Below are 19,125 nucleotides of genomic sequence, written 5' to 3'. Positions count from 1 at the left end.
GCGGCCCGCAGCCCCTTCCCCCAAGCCCGCGAGCCTCTCCCTTGCACGAATGGTGGCCGTTCCAGCCAGGCGGGCTGCGTGTCGGTCAAGTCTAGACCTGGGGCAAGTCTGGAATCCCAGACCCCGACCCCAGTCCGGAAGGCTCAGATTGGCCCTATCCGAGGCACTGGTAGCGCGCGGATTGGGGGAGGGGGGCGGGGCCGCTGGGCGCCCTCCGGGCCGCCCTGACTTCAGGCTCCTCCTCCCGCCGGGCTCCCCGCCCTCTGCTCGGTCCCGGGAGGGGCGGGGCGGCGGTGGCAGCCGCCGAAGTGCAGGAAGCCGGGCGGCGGCCGACCGGGAGGAGGAGCGCGGCGGGGGCCAGTACTACTTCCCCCAGTAGTACCGGGCCGCTCCGCCCTGGAGTGACGCCCTCCGCCCATGGGCCTGGCCGAGGGCAACCGGCGGGCGGCGCGGAGGAGGAGGCGGTGGCGGCAGGTGGCGTGCAGCAGCGCCGGAGCCCGATCGGGCCATGGCCGCCTCGGAGCGGCTCTACGAGTTGTGGCTGCTCTACTACGCGCAGGTGAGCCCGCCCCGCCCCGCGCTCGCCGGGCCCCCAGCTCCGCGCGCCCGGCGCCTGCTGCACCTGCGCTCGGCGCAACCTGGGCCGCGTATTTGCGCGCGAGCCGGGGTTGCTCCGGCTCCGCACGCACGTGTGCGCCCCCGGCCCGCTGGTGCCTCTGGCGTTTACACCTTGGGGTCTGTCCTCGCGGGCGCGCGCCACGCTGGAGCCTCTTGGGTGCGGACTGGGTAGCATCGGTTGTGCCGGAGGAGAGGGGCCTGGACCAAGCCGGCCTTTATCTCTTTTACACATGGGGAAACTGAGGCCCCGGCGGGGGGGGGGGCAGGTTGGGAGGCTTACTTTGCATTTGGGCTTGCTCCTCCTGACGGCTGTGCCCAGTTGGGTAGTCTTGGTCTACGGGTCTCAATGGGCTTGGTGGGAGGTCACTACTTCGGTCTTGGGTCAACTCATCAGATCCGCTGCAGCGAACTGACCGTGATGAGTTCCTGACCCCAGCCGGCCCCATCCCAACCCCGGGCGCGGAGGAGGGTGTGGGTTACTGGGGGTCCAGCCCAAAGAAAAGATTTTCTCTGGATTCTGAGGGTGGAGACGGGGAATGCAGACTAGGTGGGAGGGATGTTTGAAAGGGATGGAGGGATACCATTTTCTCCTGAGATTCTCATCCTGCCTCATTGACTACCTTAAGTGGCCTCAAGGTGATGGGAGCAACCCAGGTGTCCCCCAAACTGTATGGAACACATAGGGCCCCACTTTCCTTCTGTATCCACAGCAAGGAGAGAACCCAGGGCAACACCCCTCTGCCCTTCACCCAGCACCAACTTTCCTCCCTGCACCTGCCTGGCATCACACTCCTGGCTCAGGCGCACCTTGGGCACAATGGACTATTGTGTGCTCCTGATCTGGGCACTGGGGGGAAGTTCATGCTCGTATCAGCCAGCCCTCTGAGAAGAGGCTAGCCCACTGTCTCTCAGGACTGCAGGCTAGGTCTGGGGCCCCAGGGACCAGGAATCCAGGCCACAAAGGCCATAGCTTCTTGAGCCCGCTCGGGTGGTGAGAAACCCAAGCATCTGGCAGGAGGCAGTGAATAGAGTAGAGTCCATCTTTGGTGTGATTCAGGGCATGCATGCTGTTTACACCCTGAGCTCCATTTCCATATCTGTAAATTTGGCACAGTCCTGGCCTGGAGTGGCCTGGACTCTGCAGAGGGGTAGCCAGTATGACTGGGGTAGCCAGTATGACTGGTCCTGGCCAGAGAAGCTTCCTGCTTCCCTGCTCCATTGGATCCTGTTCCCCTGGCTTCTCTGTCTCTATGTCCAAAGACTGGTCCTTGTGATGGAGAAAAGCTTTGGTAGGAAACTTGCCACTGGCCCTTATGCTTCTCATTGCCCTCGTGGTTGCGGGCAGGTTCTTGGTCTTCACTTCCTTCAGTTGTAACCAGGTGAAGGGGGGCTTGGATGAGGTGATACATCTGACGGATGTTAATTGCGCTTCTGATTGTCCCCGTGGTCCTGGGCGGGTTCTTGGTCGTGAGTTTCTTCTCTTGTGATCAGGTGAAGGGCTTGAACGAGGTGATGAGTCTGAGGGCTGTTAATGGTGGGTCTTCAGGCAGGGTGGCACGCTTCTGGGGGAAGGTGTGTCTTGGTTCCCCAGAACCAAACCTCCAACACGGGTGCCTCCTGCTGCCCCTTCTAGCTGAGCTCTGCAGGCAGTCAGTCCCTCTCAGGTGTTTAGCATTCACCTGTGCTGAGTCCCTTCTCCGCCTCCCACTCCTCACCTCACTGGGGAGGTGTGGGGCACAGGCTAGCTGGTTGTAGCCTTGGAAGCCTGGGCAGGCAGGGGACAGCCTGGGGCCAGGCAAACAAATCCAGGATATGAGTGTGAACCCCGGAGCCGGGAGGGGCCAGGTTTCCTGGGGAGAGGAAGCTCCAGCCAGCCTCCCAGCACGGCCTTCCTGCCGGCTTGGTCCTGCTCCTGCTCCCGGAACGTGGTCTCCACCCTCTGCACTGGGCTCCCAGGGAGTGGTTGGAGTGGTTGGTGGCTGCCCGCGTCAGAGCCCTGCAGGGACCTATTGTGTATGTGCTCAGGGGAGTGGAAGATAGGTAAGGGGTTGAACTGATAGAGGCTATTAAGAAACCCTGAGCTGGCCAGCCACCCAGCCAGTAGGTCCCCCAATACTTTCACCCCTCCCTTCAGCAGTGAGAGCTGACATCAGCTGGTAAACCTGTTTCCCCAGTTGTGGGTTTGGGCCCGCCCAGGGAGCACCCCCGTTTCTGCCCTTCCTTTCCCCTCACAGACCCTAGATTCAGCCCCCCTCACCCCGTACCTCTGGGGGCCACGAGTGGGTGAGGGGGCTGTGGGTGGCTCCTGAAGGAGGACCAGAGTGAGCCCTAGACATCATTCAGTCTGAGCCTCCCAGGGCCTTAGCGGGGAAACCAAGGCAGGGTCGTACGCAGGTTGTCCCGCAGAGCTCCAGCCAGCCTCTGCCCTGCGTTCCTTTACCCAGGAAAGGCCTGGCTCCATGGGCAGAACTCAGGTGGGCCTGCGCCCTGTCCCCCCCACCCCGACCGAGCTGGACCTCAGCCCAGGCATGTCCTGGTTTGCACCCTCATTGTGCTTGCTACTCCACGGTTTCACCTCACATTTAGTAGGTGCTTCCTGGGTATTAGCTGGATGGAGGCATTAGGCCCCAGAGCAGCGACTTGTCAGGGATGTGGTGCCAGAGGACAGAGTTTGGGCCTTGAGATCTGAGGGCGCAGGACAGGGAGGATCAGGCACATGGCCGTGGGAAATAGAGGCAGGATGTCAGGAGTGAGAGGGACGGGTGGCAGCACGCCCAGAGGACCCCCCAGCAGGGCTTCCCTAGTGAGGGCTTAGGAAGTGGGCACAAGGATAAGGGGGCTGGGGACAGCACCCAAAGGCTGCAATTGGTGTGTAAAGGTGATGCAAAATATGCAGATGCAAGGCCCCCTTGCAGCTGGAGCAGCGGTGTTGCTTGGTAGCCCTCCAGTGAAAGGGAGCACTGGGGTGCATGAGAGCTGAGGGGCACTCGGGGGCCCAGAGGTCAGGACAGATGTTGAGGGTACAGGTGTGAAGCCCAGGCTGAACTCCATTTGTGTCATTGAGGACACGGGGCTCCAGGGAGGTCAGGTGAGAACTCCAACTGACCTTGCTTTGCCCACCCCTCCTGGTCCCTCACCCTGAGCGATGAGCCCTGATGCATCATGGGAACCTAGTCAGGCCCTCTGCTCCCTCTGGGACCTTAGCTGGGCCATATTTCTTCTTATGCCTCAGTTCACCCTCTTGAGATGAGGAAAAGGACCCCCTTGCTGCTTGGCCGCACCAGTCCCCTTCCATACCTCATAGGGGCAACCAGGGTTTCCTCCTCCCTGCCTTCATTACTGAGGCAACTGAAGAGGGAGAGACTGAGGTAATGGGGAGAGTAGCATAGAGCCCAGAGTTGGGGGAGGGGCTGTAATCACTGGAGTTGTTATGGCAACTGGGGAGCTGATGTGGAAGTGTGGGGTCCCCATGGAAACAAGTCGGTTACTATGGGGACCCTGAAAGGAAATTCTTGGTTTCCATAGTGATAGGACAAGGGGAAGGTTAAGCCCTAAGGGGTGTTATGGAGACCAGAAGGTCCATGCCTTTCAAGAACCCCTCCCCAGGTAAGGGGAGTGGCTGGCCCAGCCACCTAGGCCCTTGAACCACTAGTCTCACTTGCCTTGGCCCTGGAGAAGTCCCCATCTTCATGTTTCATTCCTTGGCCTGAGGTCCTCTGAGTCTGACCTCCAGTCTTCCTGGTGTAGCCCAAAGCCACTTTCAGCTTAACATTGCCATCCCCCTCCTGATGCTGACTGGGAAGACGCCCAGGCCTGAAAGAGGTCATCCTGATCGGGCTCCATCCCACCTTATCCCATTTCTGTTTGCCTGTTCCAGGAGAAGGGGTGTTGCCTGGGAGGAATCACCACTGTGGAGCCTCAGTCTGCTCTCCCTACCCTGCTCCTAACACTAACCCAGGGTCCACCATGATCCTCCCATTCCACTTGCCTGGACAACCCAGCTGGGGAGTAGCCCTTCGGACTTTGGTTCAGCCAGTGACCCAAGGTCTGCCACTCACCTGTCACTCATGGAGGTGGGTGGGGAGAAGAGAGTGATGCTGTAATGCCAAGGGCTTGGAGAGGCAGAGCCCACTCACCTTAGCACATGCGGGTGGGTATGGTCGGGAAGCCTTTACCTGTTAAACAAAGCAATGATCTTTAAAGAGGCAGCTGAAACAGGTTAATGTTTTGTTTTTTTTGTTTTTTAGATTTTTGTTTGTATTGGAGTGTAGTTGCGTTACAGTTTGCGTTAGTTTCAGGTGTGTCGCAAAGTCAGTTACATGTGTATATATGTCTGTTCTTTTCCAGATTCTTTTCTCATATAGGTTATTTTAGAGTACTGAATAAAGTTTCCTGTGCTATACAGTACTCCTTTATAATTATCTATTATATATATGTGTGTGTGTGTGTGTGTGTGTGTGTGTGTGTGTTAATCCCAACCTTCTAATTTATCCTTCGCCTCTACCTTTTTCCTTTGGTAACCATAAATTTGATTTCTAAATCTGTGAGTCTGTTTCTGTTTTCTAAATAAGTTCGTCCATATAATTTTTTAAAAATTAGATTCCACATATGAGTGATATCACATAATATGTCTTTTTGTCTGACTTCTAGTATGACAATCTCTAGATCCATTAATGTTGTTGTAAATAGCATTATTTTGTTCCTTTTTATTGCTGCATAATATTCCATTGTATATATGTACCACATCTTCTTTATTTTTTCCTCTGTTGATGGACATTTAGGTTGCTTCCCTATCTTGGCTATGGTAAACAGTGGTGCAGTGAACGCTGAGGTGCATGTATTTTTTTCAAAGAATGTTGTTTTTTTTTTGTTTTTTTTTTTCCCAGATATATGCCCAGGAGTGGGATTGCTGGGCCATATGATTGGTCTATTTTTAGTTTTTTAAGGAACCTCCCTACTGTTCTCCATTGTGCCTGTACCAATTTGCATTCCCACCAATAGTGTAGGAGGGTTCCCTTTTGAGAGATTACTGTTAAGTAAGCTACCAAGTATAAGAATCGGGACTGGACTCCAGAATCCATGCCCTTACCCACATTCAGTGTGGGACCCCCAACCTCTGAAGTTCCAGAGAGAGCTGCATCTTGCGGGAGGTGCTGACTCTGATAGGGAATGGTCAGGCAGAGGAAACGCGGAAAGCCAAACACATGCAGACCTGTGGGGTTGGGAACAGTGAGTAATACCATGAATGTGGCGCATGAGGCTGGCGGTGAGGTGGGCACCACGCCAGTGGGGCTTCAGCTGGAGGTGGCGGCAGTGGACATACCCTGAGCCTGTGGTAGGGCGGCTGGCTGGCTGCCCCAACAGTGGTGTAGCCAATGTGCCCTGGGGGGCGCTGGGTGCTGTTTAAGGAACTTTTGTGTTTGATGGTGATGGGGGATTTGGGGCAAAGTCTGGGCCCTGGGACACAGGGCAGCTTTCAGGCTTGGGGTAGGGCAGGCAGGTCTCAGGCAGCACGGTGCCAGGCACTCAGTGGTCCCTGTGCCCCCGACAGACAGCCGCACCCACCTATCTTCCCGGTTAGCTCAGAGTTGTGAGGAAGTGGTGGTTCCCTGCCCATCCAGGGTCTCGCCAGCCCTCGGGAGCTCCCCTCCCTCAGCACCAAGTGTCCTCAAGGTTGGTGGGGCATAAATTGGGGTCCCTACAGGGGTGACTCTGAGAACCGTCCCCCACCCCCCGCCCCGGGAAACTGACCTCCCCTACACCCACAGTTTTCTCCCCGCTGCAGGGCCCAGAGCGGAGTGTGGCTGCTACTGACCTTCCTGACGGGAGGGGCAGGGTTGGGACCCTGGGCCAGGCAGGTGGGGTGGGGAGTGGGCTGGCCTGCCCATGCTCCTGTTCAGGGCTGGAGTGGGAAGGAGGAGCCGGCGAGGCGGATCGTTGAGAGGAGTGTGGGAGCCCAGGCAGCACAGCTGCCTCTTTCAGGCTCTGGAACCTTCTGCACATGGCACTGCCTCCATGCACAAGGCCCCTGCTCCTCTCAGCTTCCCAGTCCCCCAGCACTGCAGCCTCAAGTCATAGGACCCGGGTCAGGGCCAGGCTGAGGCCTCCAGGGGTGAAGAGGTGAGACCCACAGAGTCAAGACAGGCAGTTACCCCTTCCCCTGCCTAGTCCTGTGCTTCAGAGACCCCTCCAGAACCCACCGAGGCTGCTGCCTGCACTGCCTCAGCCCTGAACCCAGCCCAGCCTGGACCTGTTGGAAGTCTGCAAGACCGGACAGGCAAAGGATATGGTTCTAGGGACAGGAAGCAGGAGGTGTGCAGAGTTTGAGGGGGCCCATCCAGGTCTGGGAGGGTTGATCGAGGTGATGGACATAAAGAGGGTGAAGGATTCCTGCTCAAGTACCACAAGCGCAAGTCACAAATGGCACCAGGGCCTGGGTGGGGAGCAGAGGCCTGCACAGGAGAGTGTGCATCACAGATATGAAGGCCAGACAGGCTGGAGAAGCAGGCCCTGGTTGGACTAGGGACCCAGGATGCCTGGCTTAGCAATTAAGCCTTTATCTTTGGTCCAGGGAGGGAGGACGTGATCATGTGGCTTATAGGTGCTCATCAGAGTTACAGTGGGCAAAAGAGACTTATGTTTTGGGTGGAAGAGACGGTGGCTTGACTAGGGGTGGTTTAGAGGAGAAGGCGGGATGGTGTTGGGACAGTTCTGCAGGTAGACTGGGATCTGTGGGATCACCCAGGCAGAGTCGTGAGTTGTGTAGTCAGCTCGGCTGACTGACTCTAGCCACCGTGAGTGGGCCTGGCCGAGAACATAGGTCTGGCTTTTAGCATCCTTAGAGGTACAGCTGCAGCTGTGGTGGTGCATGAGGCATCCCCTCAGGGGCCCCCCGTTTTCCCATCTGCCATGGGAAGAGTTCAGAAGAAATAGTCTTGAGAGCCCTGGCCGGCTCTGGTGTTTTCAGGGCTGGGCATGCTGGTGCCCTTGCTGGTCTGTGGAGAGGAGAGGTATGGAATGGACAGAGGTAGGTGAGCAGGGAGGCTGCCAGCAGCATAGGGTGGCGAGGTCACCAAAGAGAACTGACCGGCAGAAAGTCCTGGTGGTGTGCACCCCAGTGGCCGCACCCTCTCTCTGAGCTGCCTGGGTTTCAGCTCTGTGACAAAATGTATGAGAGGGTTCAACCATGGGGCGGAGGGCTGCTCTGCCACAGTTTCTGGGGGACCTGGCCCAGTCTGCTGAGGTCAGGCTCTCTTCTCTGGGGCCCGTTCAGTCCTGGCCCTGTGGTGTGAGGCCCACAAGTGGCCAAAACATGAGCTGTCCATGCAGATAGTTGTGCAGGTCCTGGAGTTGAGGTCTTGGCAGCCGGGGAACAGTCTTGGGGTATTGCCTGTGATGAGTCCCTGGCCTGTAAAGTTTCTCCACTTTAGTCCCTGTCTTTCCCCTCTGCCCCTGGGAAAGAAAGTTGCCTTCTGGGCCCTACTGTTAGATGGGAGCTCCAGATGACGCCAGCGTCGAAGGAGGGAAGGTGGAAGGATGGAAGGAGGAGCTTAGTTCCAGGCCACCGCCCACTCTATGCCCTGGGAGGAGCTTAGAGGTCAGGGCTGTCTGGGGCTTACCTGTGTGCCCGAAGCAAGAGACCTGCAGGGCCAATGGGGAGCCAAGACAAGACTTGGCCTGAGGGCAAGGCAAAGGTATGGATGAGTCCTCCAGTATTATTTCCTGGGCCAGAGGCCTCAGACCCTGCTCAGGGAGCTGTGGGTGCCCTGAATGAAGGGCACTATTGTAGTAGGGACCACAGGCTGTCCCTAGATAGGCCGGACTTCACGCCTATACAACTAGTTTCTGTCCACAAACTCCACCCAGGGCAGTGTGACCCCGCCCCTTTGTGCTGCAGGCCCCACCCCCAGTGCTAGGCTGGGTCCTTCGCAGCTTCTTTTGCTGGGCCTTGGGTGCCCCAGGCCCCCCCACATCCCTGCGGTCTGCCGGGAGGAAGCGGCCCCCTTCCCCCACCGTGACTCTGCGCTTCCTGCCCCAGGGGCCAGGGCGGGAGGGGACATTTCCCGTTCACACCAAAGTTTCCCTGGCTGGTGGCGCCCAGACCTGGGCTCAGCCGCTGTCGCTCTTGCCCATGGAACCAGCTCTGGGACCTGGGGTCCAGGTAACCAGCCAGGGTGGGTGGAGGTTCCTGGGGCGAGGTCAGGCATTGCGCCTGCACATGTGGGTGGGGTGTGTGTGCATGGCTCTGCCTGGTCGATGGTGCACATGCATCCTGAGATGTACAGTCCAGGAAGGTTTCCTGGAGGTGGTGCCTGCGAAGCTGGGAGAAGGTAGCAGACGAGAGCCCAGCCCATAGCTTTGGATTCAGGGAGGCTAGTGGGTTGGAGACCTGTAGCCCCAGCACCCTTGTGGGCCACAGCCACACTCTAGACGTGTACACACTTAAGCTCCTCCCCTGCTGGTGTCAGGCTTGCCTGGATCCCCAAGAGTTTAGGAAGTGGGAGCAGAGACCGGGAGGCCAAGAAGTGCAGACGGGGGTGCCTGGGACTGGTCAGTATGTCGGGCAGTCCTCTGATGCTGACCTTCCACTTCCTGTCTTCCCCCCCTTTCTCTCCCCACCCCCCAACCTCCCCTCCCGCTCTGCCTGCAATCTCTCTCCACCCCCATTCACTCGCCACCTCTGTCCACTGTGCCCCTCCTGTGCCCTCCCTTGCAGAAGGACCTGGGCTACCTGCAGCAGTGGCTGCAGGCCTTTGTGGGTGCCTTTGAGAAGAGCATCTCACTCTCCTCTCTGGAGCCACGCAGGTGAGGCTGGAGCTCCTAAGGGGGTGGGAGACTGAGGGGTCCTCGGTGCCCAGTGACGCCTCCCTGCCCCCTGCAGGCCAGAGGAGGTGGGTGCCGAGGTGCCGCTGCTCCCTCTGGACGTGCTGCACGTGCTGGCCGAGCAGCTGGACGCCAGGGACCTGGAACAAGCCCTGCTGCTGCTCAAGCTCTTCATCATCCTCTGTAGGTGGGTCCCTGTTGTCTTCTCCACGGTGGGAGGGCATGGAGCTGGGGCCCGGGGTAGGGGCTGGCATATCACTGGGACCTCTCCCATCATTCACTCATCAGGAACCCTGAGAACGTAGAGGCGGGCTGGGGCCGGGTGCTGGCGCCCCGGGTGCTGGCGCTGCTGACCCAGTTGGTGGCTGAGGTGAGGTGGCCTCTACCCTGGGGGTGGCAGGTGGTAGCCGCGGCGCAGCTAATACCCTTCCACCCTCTCCGTCTGCCTACAGCTGAAAGGACCCCCACCACCGCAGGAGGACCGTGGGCCTCAGCTAGAGATCGTAGCCCTGCATGCCCTACTCCTCTGTGAGGGCCTCTTCGACCCATACCAGACCTGGCGGCGCCAGCACAGGGGGTGAGAGGTGGCCCACTGGCAGAGGACCCAGAGAAGACCGGGGAGAGGATTGGGGTGGCCCACGTGCAGGGGTGGAAGGGGCGGGGTGCAGGCCCCTGCGGGGGTATGACCCAGGAGGAGTGAAGCGCTGGCCTCACCTTGGCCCCTACCCCATCCCTGCCCCCCCAGGGAAGTCATCAGTGCCAAGGAGAAGAGCAAGTACAAGTTCCCTCCAGCTGCTTTGCCCTCTGAATTCAGCGCCTTTTTCCAAGGTCAGGCCCCACCCCCATCCCACTCCGCTCCATCTGGCCCCGCCCTCAAACCTGAGCCCCTTCCTGTGGTTTCCCCATCGCACATGCAGTAAGGACCCACTTACTGCGGCTGCGCTTGGTGCTGGGAGAAGGAATGTGAATGGGCCTCTATAGGGAAATCGGAGTTTACGGGCAGAGAGGAGAGGAAGGGCATGTCTGCGCAAAATGAGTAATGTCTTTTCTGAGGGGGGGAATTGATTTGCTTTCCTGCTTCTCTCCTATCTCCTGGATCCCTCCAGTGACTTGTACCCCATTCTGGCCTGGACCGTTTTCAAACTGTCTGGTCCAGTCTTTTTGTCCCTGTAGCTCCACCCAGTCTCCTCACTTCCGCATGACAGTCTCTACAGTAGGTGTCCCCCCTTCCTGCTAACCCCTCAGGACATCTCTAGGCACCTGTTCTCCCTGGGCACCTTATGCCCCTGGGTCTCCTCTCTCCTCTCATTGGAAGGAGACTGGCCAGGATCTCAGATGGGCCTAGGGCAGGGTCTTTCCTGGTGGCTCAGATGGTAAAGGAATCCGCCTGCAATGTGGGAGACCTGGGTTCGATCTCTAGGTCGGGAAGATCCCCTGGAGAAGGAAATGGCAACCCACTCCAGTATTCTTGCCTGGAGAATCCCCTGGACAGAGGAGCCTGGCAGGCTACAGTCCATGGGATCGCAAAGAGTTGCACATGACTGAGCGACTTGCACTAAGCCACTACGAGGGCAGGGTGCTGCCTGGACAGGGGCAGGCCAGCTTGGGAAGGCGGTGGTGTATTGGGCTAGAAAATATCTCAGTGTTTCTGGGTTGCCCCAGGGAGCTGCGGGCTTGGGTCTGGAGTGGGGGCAATACCTCCAAGAGGGGAGATGCCCCCGGGGAGTTCCCTGGCTCTGCTGTTCCACAGCCTGAGTACTCTTCTTAATACATGCAGGATTTTGTTCTCTGTGCTGTGAATTCCTCTGTGGGGGCCTGACACCGTCAGAACCCCATCCTTCTCCTCCCCACAGCCTTCCTTTCCAGCCCCCCCTCACTCTCTGCTCTCCAGCCATGGTCCTGTTCCTAGGGAAGTCTCCCACCCCATCCCACCGGTCAAGGCAGCCCTGCATGGCCCCAGCCCCGACACACTCATGTGACCCAGAGCTGGTCCTTTCTGCTCTCTGGGTTTCAGTTCATGTCCTGGCATCCTGTCCAGCTTGGCTGGAGCAGAGCCAGGTGGGCCTCCCAGAGATGACGCTGTGAAAGCCCCTAGAAGTCCCAGTGCGGGTGTGGGGGATGGGGTGTGGGGCATCTGTGTAGTAGACACTGAGGGCCCCCAGAGCTGCTCACGGCAAGCTCCAACCGTCACGGCGCAGAGGGACCAGGAGATTTGCATCTAAGAAACTAAACCCTAGGTTGCCGTGGGGAAGTGTGTATGGGGGGCGCTCACCCTGGGGTCCTGACTTTCAGGATTAAGGATCCAGGGGTCTGGCTAGGCTCTCAGGGCAGGGCCATGCCCCTTACAAGCTCCCCAAAGAAGGGCTGTGTCCTCCTGAGAAACCCTGGCACAGAGTCACGATACTTCAGAGGCTCCGAGCACAGAACCAGTCTTCTCCCTGAGACGTGATCTCCCAGCCTCTGTTCTGTGGCCTAGCCACCCCAGGGCACCCACCTCTTGTGTGGCCCCTGGACCCACAGCCCTGCAAGCTTGCTGACCTTGTCTTGCCCCCTCCCCCGTCCAGAGAGCCTGCAAGATGCAGACCGCTTGCCTTCTGTGCTCCTACTGCGTCTCATCCACCTCTTCGGAGCTGTTCTTGCGGGAGGGAAGGTAGGCTGGGAGGAGCCTGTGGGCCAGGGAGTGGCTGTCTTGGGGTCTCTCTGCTGGGTGAACCCACTCCCCATCTCTGCCCACACCTGCAGGAGAACGGGCAGAAGGCTGTGAGTGCCGGCTCTGTGCAGGGCCTGCTGGGTGTGGTGCGGGGCTGGGGCCACAGGCCAGCCCAGGACCCCCGCCTGGTGCCGCTGGCCCTGGAGGTGCTGGTGGGTGCCGTACACGTCTTGCATGCCAGTCGCGCACCCCCGCGGGGGCCAGAGCTCCGAGCCCTGCTGGAGGGCTACTTCCGCGTCCTTAATACCGACTGGCCAGCCGGGCCAAGCCCAGACCCTGAAGAAGCCCATGTCACCCTGCGGGTCAGCATGCTCGGTGTGTATGGCCTCTCGGGGAGGTGGCATTAGCAGGGGAAGCCCCAAGGGTGATGGAAAGGCCGGCCTGGGCAGCATGGGAGAAAGGTTTTAGGCTGACCAGAGGTGCTGCTGGCAAGAGGCTTGGCGGGGCTGACCCTTGACCCCTCCACAGATGCCATCCCCATGATGCTGGCGTGTGAGGACCGGCCAGTGCTGCAGGCCACCTTCCTCAGCAACAACTGCTTTGAACACCTGATTCGCCTCATCCAGAACAGCAAGGTGGGCGGGGCCCAGGTCAGGGGCCTGGAACCAGAGGCTGGGGGCACCACGTGTGGATGCTGAGCAAACGGGCTGGATGGGCTGGGCTGGTGGGGTGGCTTGCTCTTCAGTGGGAGGGCCTGGCGTCAGGATGCTCTGGACCCCATAGGAAGAGGGTGTCATAGAAGGATGGGAGCTGCCCTGGCCCCCCGTTTCCCTTCTCCCCAGTCCCAGGTGTCGGGCAGGAGGGAAAGCTCAGCTGTTTCAGATGCAGTGTCTACTCCTGCCCCTCGGCAGGTGTGGGTGGCTCAGCTTCCTGCTCTGCTCTCGTGCCGGGGGGCACTTGGCCTGGGGCTCAGGGCGCGTCCTTGCCTTTGGGGGAGCCCTGGCAGCCACCCCAGGTCCTGCTCTAACTCCACCCTTCCCTCATCTTTTCTCTCCTCTGCCCCTCCACCTTATGCCCTCCTGCATCCCCACAGCTGTACCTGCAGGCCCGGGCGCCCCCTGAGGGGGACAGTGACCTGGCTACCCGGTTACTGACTGAGCCCGATGTCCAGAAGGTACCACCCTCAGGCCGACACCACCTCAGTCATGCACGTCCCTGGGCATGTACCCCTTGGGGCTCCCTCTGAGCCTTTCTGCAGTTTGCAGGGGGAGCAAGCAGATCTGTGTGAGGCCTGGTGGAGCCTAGTGATGGGGCTGGGTCCCCCAAGCGCTCTCACCGGCCTTCCAGATCCCCAGCCCGAGGAGCCGCACAGGAGGGATCTGTGCCCTGCCTGGTGTTAGTCCTGGGAGCTGGGGTTTGGCTTTGCCGAGCCAGAAGGAACCTTCGATACTCAACCACCCACCTCCATTGCACCAAAGCAGAAACAGGAGGCCAGATACTCAGAGATTTGTCTGTGGGCACTCACAGAGAGGGTCCCTCACATGGGGCCACTTCTTTGCTTGAATCCTTGTACTTTCCCTAAGCAGGTCCCTGGGAGTTCCCCATCCCCTCATGACCTCATGCCGTGCCCCCTGCTCACCTCACCTGTGGGCTCCAGGAGGCTGTAGGGTGTTGGTTGGGGGCTCTTCATGGGGTACCCCCTCTGTGGCTCAATACCTGGGCCCCTGTGTCTGTAGCCCTGCCCTGGCTCTGGCCTCATGAAGCAGCCCCGTGTGTCTATTGCACTTAGCTGTTTTCTGAGAACCTGCAGGTCCATTCCTCTACAAAGCAGGCGAGGCTGGTGAGACCCCTGCTTTTTACAGACGAGGAATCTGAAGCCTGGACAGGGGAAAAAGATGGCCTGAGATCCCCTAGGGAGTCGAGCAGAGCTGGGGCCAAGGGCCCCATGGAGCTGAAATACAGTCTAGCACCTGCTGACACACAAGTCCTCCTGACCCTCACCGCCTCAGTAGGGCAGGGTGAAGGAGTAACATGCCTTGGGCTGTTGGGTCTGTCCAGGCTGAGCCTCTGTCTCCACCTGGATCTAGGGGAAAGGAGCAGGGTAGGACTTAAAGGTCTCGAAGGTTCTTTTGGTTCTAACATCCTGTGATTGATTGTCCCTAAATCCCCCGATTCCCTGTCAATCATCATGGGTGATGGGGCACTCGCCAGCCTGCCTGCACATGTGTCTAGCTTGGGTGGCGATGGGTGGAGACCGAGGCCTATGAACCCACCAGACAGTGATGGGCAGAGGGCTGCGGCAAAAGTGTTCACTGGTGATCTTCCCAGGCTCGGCTTCTTCTGGCCTCTCTATCAGAGTGGGTCTTGCCAAGCTGTTCAGAGGGGGCCCTAAGGTCAGGGTGAAGGTCACAGTAGTTTGGGCAAAGGTAGACACGCTGGTGTCCATGTAAGGGTGCCACCCTCTTGGGGCCCCCAAGCCCACTCAGCTACTGGCCTGGCTCCTGCCCCTGTAGTGACATCCTGGCACCTGCCTCTCCTGACTGCCCCTCCTCACCCCAAGGTACTGGACCAGGACACAGACGCCATTGCGGTCCACGTGGTCAGAGTGCTGACCTGCATCATGAGTGGCTCCCCCTCCGCCAAGGTGAGGATGCTGCTGTCGCGCTGCAGTAGGGCCATGGGGTGGGGTTAAATAGAGTGGGTCTGGCTGATGGCTGTCAGAGCAAGTGAGCTGGGGAGGTAGCCATCCTGCCCTCTGGGGTACAGATCAGCCCATGGGGCAGGTATGGTCATTCGTCATTAGTCCTGGGAGCTGGGTGTCTTGGCTGGAGGGGAACGGATGCTTGTGGTCGACCACCATCTGTAGCCCTCCGAGGCAGAGCCGTTCCCCCCAGTCCCACCATGGGTCCCCGCCCCTACTATCACCGTGACCCAGAGTCAGAGCTGGGCGAGGGAGCCCTGAACCTCCTCCAAGCTTCCCATGGGTTGTGAGCGTGCCCTGGGGCCCACATCGGTGCTCACGCCTTTCCCACCCGTCCTGGCACAGGAGGTGTTTAAGGAGCGCATTGGCTACCCTCACCTGCACGAGGTCCTGCAGAGCCACGGCCCCCCCACCCATCGGCTGTTGCAAGAGCTGCTCAACATGGTGAGGGCAGGGGCTGGGGGTCAGGGCCCCCATGGGCAGCCAGGACTGAGTCAGGGCAAGCATGGAAATGAGCTCTCCACTTTGGGGGACCATGCTGACTGTGGCCTGTACACAGTGTGACCTGTGTCCTGACCCTGTGTGTCAGGGTCACGGGCGAGGATTCCAAGCTGCATGGGGTCCAGAAGCTATTGCTTGTTAGCAAGTCCCAGGACGATGCAGGCAGTCCCACTGTTGCGAGGGTGGCCTATCCCATGCCAGCTGGCTGGGGGCTAGCCCATCCTCTCCCCCAACAGGCTGTGGAGGGCGACCACAGCATGTGTCCCCCACCGCCGATCCGCAACGAGCAGCCAGTGCTGGTGCTGATGAGGTGGCTGCCGACCCTGCCCACGGCTGAGCTGCGGCTCTTCCTAGCACAGCGCCTCTGGTGGCTCTGTGACAGCTGCCCTGCCAGCCGTGCCACGTGCGTGCAGGCCGGTCTGGTGGGCTGCCTTCTGGAGACGCTCAGCGAGGGGGTAGCCCTGGGGGCCCGCTGCCAGGAACAGCTGTTGGCACTGCTGCAAGCACTGGGCCACGTGTCGCTAAGGCCCTCAGAGCTGCGTCGCTTGCTTCGCCCGCCACCAGGGTTGGACTTGGGGCCAGGCAGAGCAGAGGCTGGGCAGGCCCGCCACGCAGGTGCCATCATCCGTGCACTCTCTGGCATGGCCCGGCACCAGGGCCCAGCACGAGCCCTACGCTACTTTGACCTAACACCCAGCATGGCGGGCATCATGGTCCCCCCTGTGCAGCGCTGGCCAGGCCCTGGTTTCACCTTCCATGCCTGGCTCTGTCTGCACCCCACGGCTGGAGCGCCTGCCCCCGCCCCCACCCCTACTCGGCCGCTCCAGCGGAAGCAGCTGTACAGGTAGGTGACTGCCAGGGGTCAGGGCACGCTGCCAGGGTGAGAGGGAGAACCAGCAGGCTTAACTGGCTTGGCTGGCCCTCAGCTTCTTCACCAGCAGCGGCTCGGGGTTTGAAGCCTTCTTCACGGCGGCTGGGACCCTGGTGGTGGCTGTGTGCACCCGGAAGGAATACTTGACCATGAGCTTGCCTGAAGTGTCCTTTGCCGACTCTTCCTGGGTGAGCCTCCATCCTCACGTGGCCCGGGGAGGTGCAGGCGGCACCAGGGCCTCACCTGATCTCATGACTTCCGTTGTAGCACTGTGTGGCCATAGTCCATGTGCCCGGGCGCCGGCCCTTCAGCCAGAACCTGGTCCATGTCTACAAAGACGGCCATCTGGTCAAGATGGCACCCCTTCGCTGCCCTTCCCTTAGTGAGGTGTGCTAGGCGGGGTTTGGGGAGGTTTGGGTAGCTGGGGGGCCTTGGACAGGGTGGGCCCTGGAGCCCCTGTTTCCCTCCCCCAACCCCACAGGCCTCAGCCTCTGGGGTCTGTGCAGCCTTGGGGGTCCCTGAGGAAGGTGGAACCCTAGGCTGTAACATGACCTGACCAACTGACCCCCAACCCTGGCCCCCACAGCCTTTCTCGTCCTGCTGTATCGGGTCTGCTGGGCACCGCACAACGACCACCACCACGGGGCTGCCTGCGCCACCGGGCCCCGCCGCCCTGGCTCACACTCACCCCTCACTCACCCGCTCCCAGTCAGTCCCAGCCACCACAGGGCTTGGCTGGGGGTCCGGGCTGGTGGCCCCCCTGCAGGAGGGCAGCATCAGCTCCACCCTTGCCGGCACGCAGGACACTCGGTGGGGCAGCCCCACCTCCCTGGAGGGCGAGCTGGGGGCTGTGGCCATCTTCCATGAAGCCCTGCAGGCGGCCGCCCTGCGCGTCCTATGCGCCCTGGGTATGCAGCGTGCTCCCCACGCCCCGCCCCAGCCCTACCCCTGTTCCCAGGACCCAAGAGGTTGGGTCTCACAAAGTGTCCAGGCCTGAAAGAAGGGCTCCAGTGGGGAGTAGGTATCCCCAATGGTCTGTCCTCTGATCAGGCAGAGAAGAGGCAGGCTCTGGGTGGGGTCTGGCTGCAAGCCCAACCAGGTCTGAAGCCCCCTGCCCACCTCCAGGGCCCAATGAGACAGCACCCTTCAAGCCTGAGGGTGAACTGCATGAACTTGGCGCCAAACTGCTCCTCCATTACTCACCTCAGGTATGGGGGGCTGGGCGGTTGGCTCAATCTCCCCCTGGCTCCCGCCCTCCATCTCCTGCCTCCCCCTGCCCCACACTGAGCCTTGCTCACCCCCTGTCCCCAGGCCTGTAAGAATAACATCTGCTTGGACCTGTCCCCTGGCCATGGGTTGGATGGCCGGCTTACAGGCCACAGAGTGGAAACCTGGGACGTGAAGGTGTGTGCCCATGTGGACAGTGTGTGTAGGAAGTGTGAGCACTGCAACTTGTGTGCAGGGTGGGCTGGAATGGCTCTGTGCCCTGGGAGGTCCTGAGGAGACCCAGGATTCCAGGTTGGAGGGTCTGCTCGGGTGGAGGGGGCAGGAGATGCTGGGGTGCTGCCCTCACGGAGGCCCCCTGCCCACAGGATGTGGTGAACTGTGTGGGAGGCATGGGTGCCCTGCTGCCCTTGCTGGAACGAGTGGCTGCACAACCCCAGGAAGCCGAGGCAGGTCCAGCAGAAACACATGACCTTGTGGGGCCCGAACTGACCTCTGGCCACAATGTCCAGGGCCTGCTTCTCCCACTGGGCAAGTCCTCAGGTAAAGTGTCCCTGGTGCCTGTGTTGGTGAGAGAAGACCTTGGCCTGGCAGGGGGCTGGAGTGCTTGAGGTCTCACAGCCCGACAGGCCTTTGATGCACACCTGTCCCCTTCCTGGTGGCGGCAGAGAAGCGAATGGAGAAGAATGCAGTGGCTGCCTTTCTGCTGATGCTGCGGAACTTCCTGCAGGGCCACCCCGTGAATCAGGAGAGCCTGGTGCATTGCCAGGGCCCTGCCATCATCGGGGCCCTCCTGCGCAAGGTGAGGCCTGCTGGGGCAGGCGGGGCCTCATTTGACCAAGGGGCTGTTGGTTGGAGGGACAAAGCCGGGGTGCCTGATGCCATCAGTCAGGGAGGGCCTCCTGGGAGAGGTGGCATTTGAAAGGAGGGGCAGGGTTGGGCCGAGAGGGTCTGGGGAAGTACCAGCACAGGCTAGGGCAGGACACTCGCACAGGAGGCCAGGAGCTTGTACTTCAGAGGGCAGGGAGCCCCCAGAGGGTTTGGAGCAGGCAGGATGTTTGTGTCCATCTACCTGCGCAGGGCAGGGTGGAAATTGGGAGGCCTGACAGCGGGTGGACAGGGCCTGACATCTCACCCCTGCTCCTGCCCCCACCCAGGTCCCCAGCTGGGCCATGGACATGAATGTGCTCATGTCTGCCCAGCTGCTGATGGAGCAGGTGGCAGCCGAGGGCAGTGGGCCCCTCCTGTACCTGCTCTACCAGCATTTGCTCTTCAACTTTCACCTCTGGACCCTCAGCGACTTCGCTGTGCGCCTGGGTAGGTGTGCCAACTTGGGTGAGGGGATGCCGTCAGCCAGGGTGGCAGTGGACGTTCTCAGAGGTTATAGCCCTGTAGCTGATCTGAGAGGACGATGACCCTCCCCTGGTCGGGGTGGGGGGTCTGGCAGTGGCATGGCCCTGTCCTGGAGGATGGAAGGGACCCAGCTCAGCCTGGTGGGCTGAGCCCTCTGCTGATGCCCGCTCAGGCCACATCCAGTACGTGTCTAGCATAGTCCGTGAGCACAGACAGAAACTGCGGAAGAAGTATGGGGTCCAGTTCATTCTTGATGCCCTGCGTGTCCACTACAGGTGAGGTTGGCAGGGGCAGATGGGCTGGGGTGCTGATGCTCCAGCCTCCAGCCTTGGGGGCAGGTCTGTTCAGCCCGCAGCTCACCTGCCAGCCCTCCTTGTTCTCGCC

At 60.3% G+C, this 19,125-nt stretch overlaps 1 protein-coding gene across 4 annotated transcripts in view; it reads left to right on the top strand.

Annotated features, from left to right (window-relative positions):
• The window catches only part of NBEAL2 (neurobeachin like 2), a 34,297-nt gene continuing 15,463 nt past the window's right edge, over nucleotides 292-19,125 (top strand). The window contains exons 1-22 of one of the 4 annotated variants that reach the window (XM_018066728.1): nucleotides 292-559; nucleotides 9,335-9,423; nucleotides 9,500-9,628; nucleotides 9,730-9,811; nucleotides 9,894-10,018; nucleotides 10,187-10,269; nucleotides 12,006-12,091; nucleotides 12,184-12,466; nucleotides 12,620-12,726; nucleotides 13,185-13,265; nucleotides 14,652-14,735; nucleotides 15,138-15,236; nucleotides 15,530-16,137; nucleotides 16,220-16,352; nucleotides 16,432-16,551; nucleotides 16,751-17,072; nucleotides 17,290-17,372; nucleotides 17,476-17,568; nucleotides 17,757-17,931; nucleotides 18,057-18,190; nucleotides 18,546-18,705; nucleotides 18,914-19,016. In XM_018066728.1, coding sequence (XP_017922217.1) covers nucleotides 509-559; nucleotides 9,335-9,423; nucleotides 9,500-9,628; nucleotides 9,730-9,811; nucleotides 9,894-10,018; nucleotides 10,187-10,269; nucleotides 12,006-12,091; nucleotides 12,184-12,466; nucleotides 12,620-12,726; nucleotides 13,185-13,265; nucleotides 14,652-14,735; nucleotides 15,138-15,236; nucleotides 15,530-16,137; nucleotides 16,220-16,352; nucleotides 16,432-16,551; nucleotides 16,751-17,072; nucleotides 17,290-17,372; nucleotides 17,476-17,568; nucleotides 17,757-17,931; nucleotides 18,057-18,190; nucleotides 18,546-18,705; nucleotides 18,914-19,016 — 3,230 coding nt within the window. In that variant the 5' untranslated portion in view covers nucleotides 292-508. Of the gene's footprint in view, nucleotides 560-4,670; nucleotides 4,692-9,334; nucleotides 9,424-9,499; nucleotides 9,629-9,729; nucleotides 9,812-9,893; nucleotides 10,019-10,186; nucleotides 10,270-12,005; nucleotides 12,092-12,183; nucleotides 12,467-12,619; nucleotides 12,727-13,184; nucleotides 13,266-14,651; nucleotides 14,736-15,137; nucleotides 15,237-15,529; nucleotides 16,138-16,219; nucleotides 16,353-16,431; nucleotides 16,552-16,750; nucleotides 17,073-17,289; nucleotides 17,373-17,475; nucleotides 17,569-17,756; nucleotides 17,932-18,056; nucleotides 18,191-18,545; nucleotides 18,706-18,913; nucleotides 19,017-19,125 lie in introns of those variants that run through there. The other 3 variants (XM_018066724.1, XM_018066725.1, XM_018066727.1) reach the window with 3 other exon arrangements.

The sequence above is a fragment of the Capra hircus genome, chromosome 22 (assembly GCF_001704415.2).
Source record: "Capra hircus breed San Clemente chromosome 22, ASM170441v1, whole genome shotgun sequence".
In the NCBI taxonomy this organism is placed as follows: Eukaryota; Metazoa; Chordata; class Mammalia; order Artiodactyla; family Bovidae; genus Capra; species Capra hircus.
This window is presented reverse-complemented; position numbering and strand designations above follow the sequence as displayed.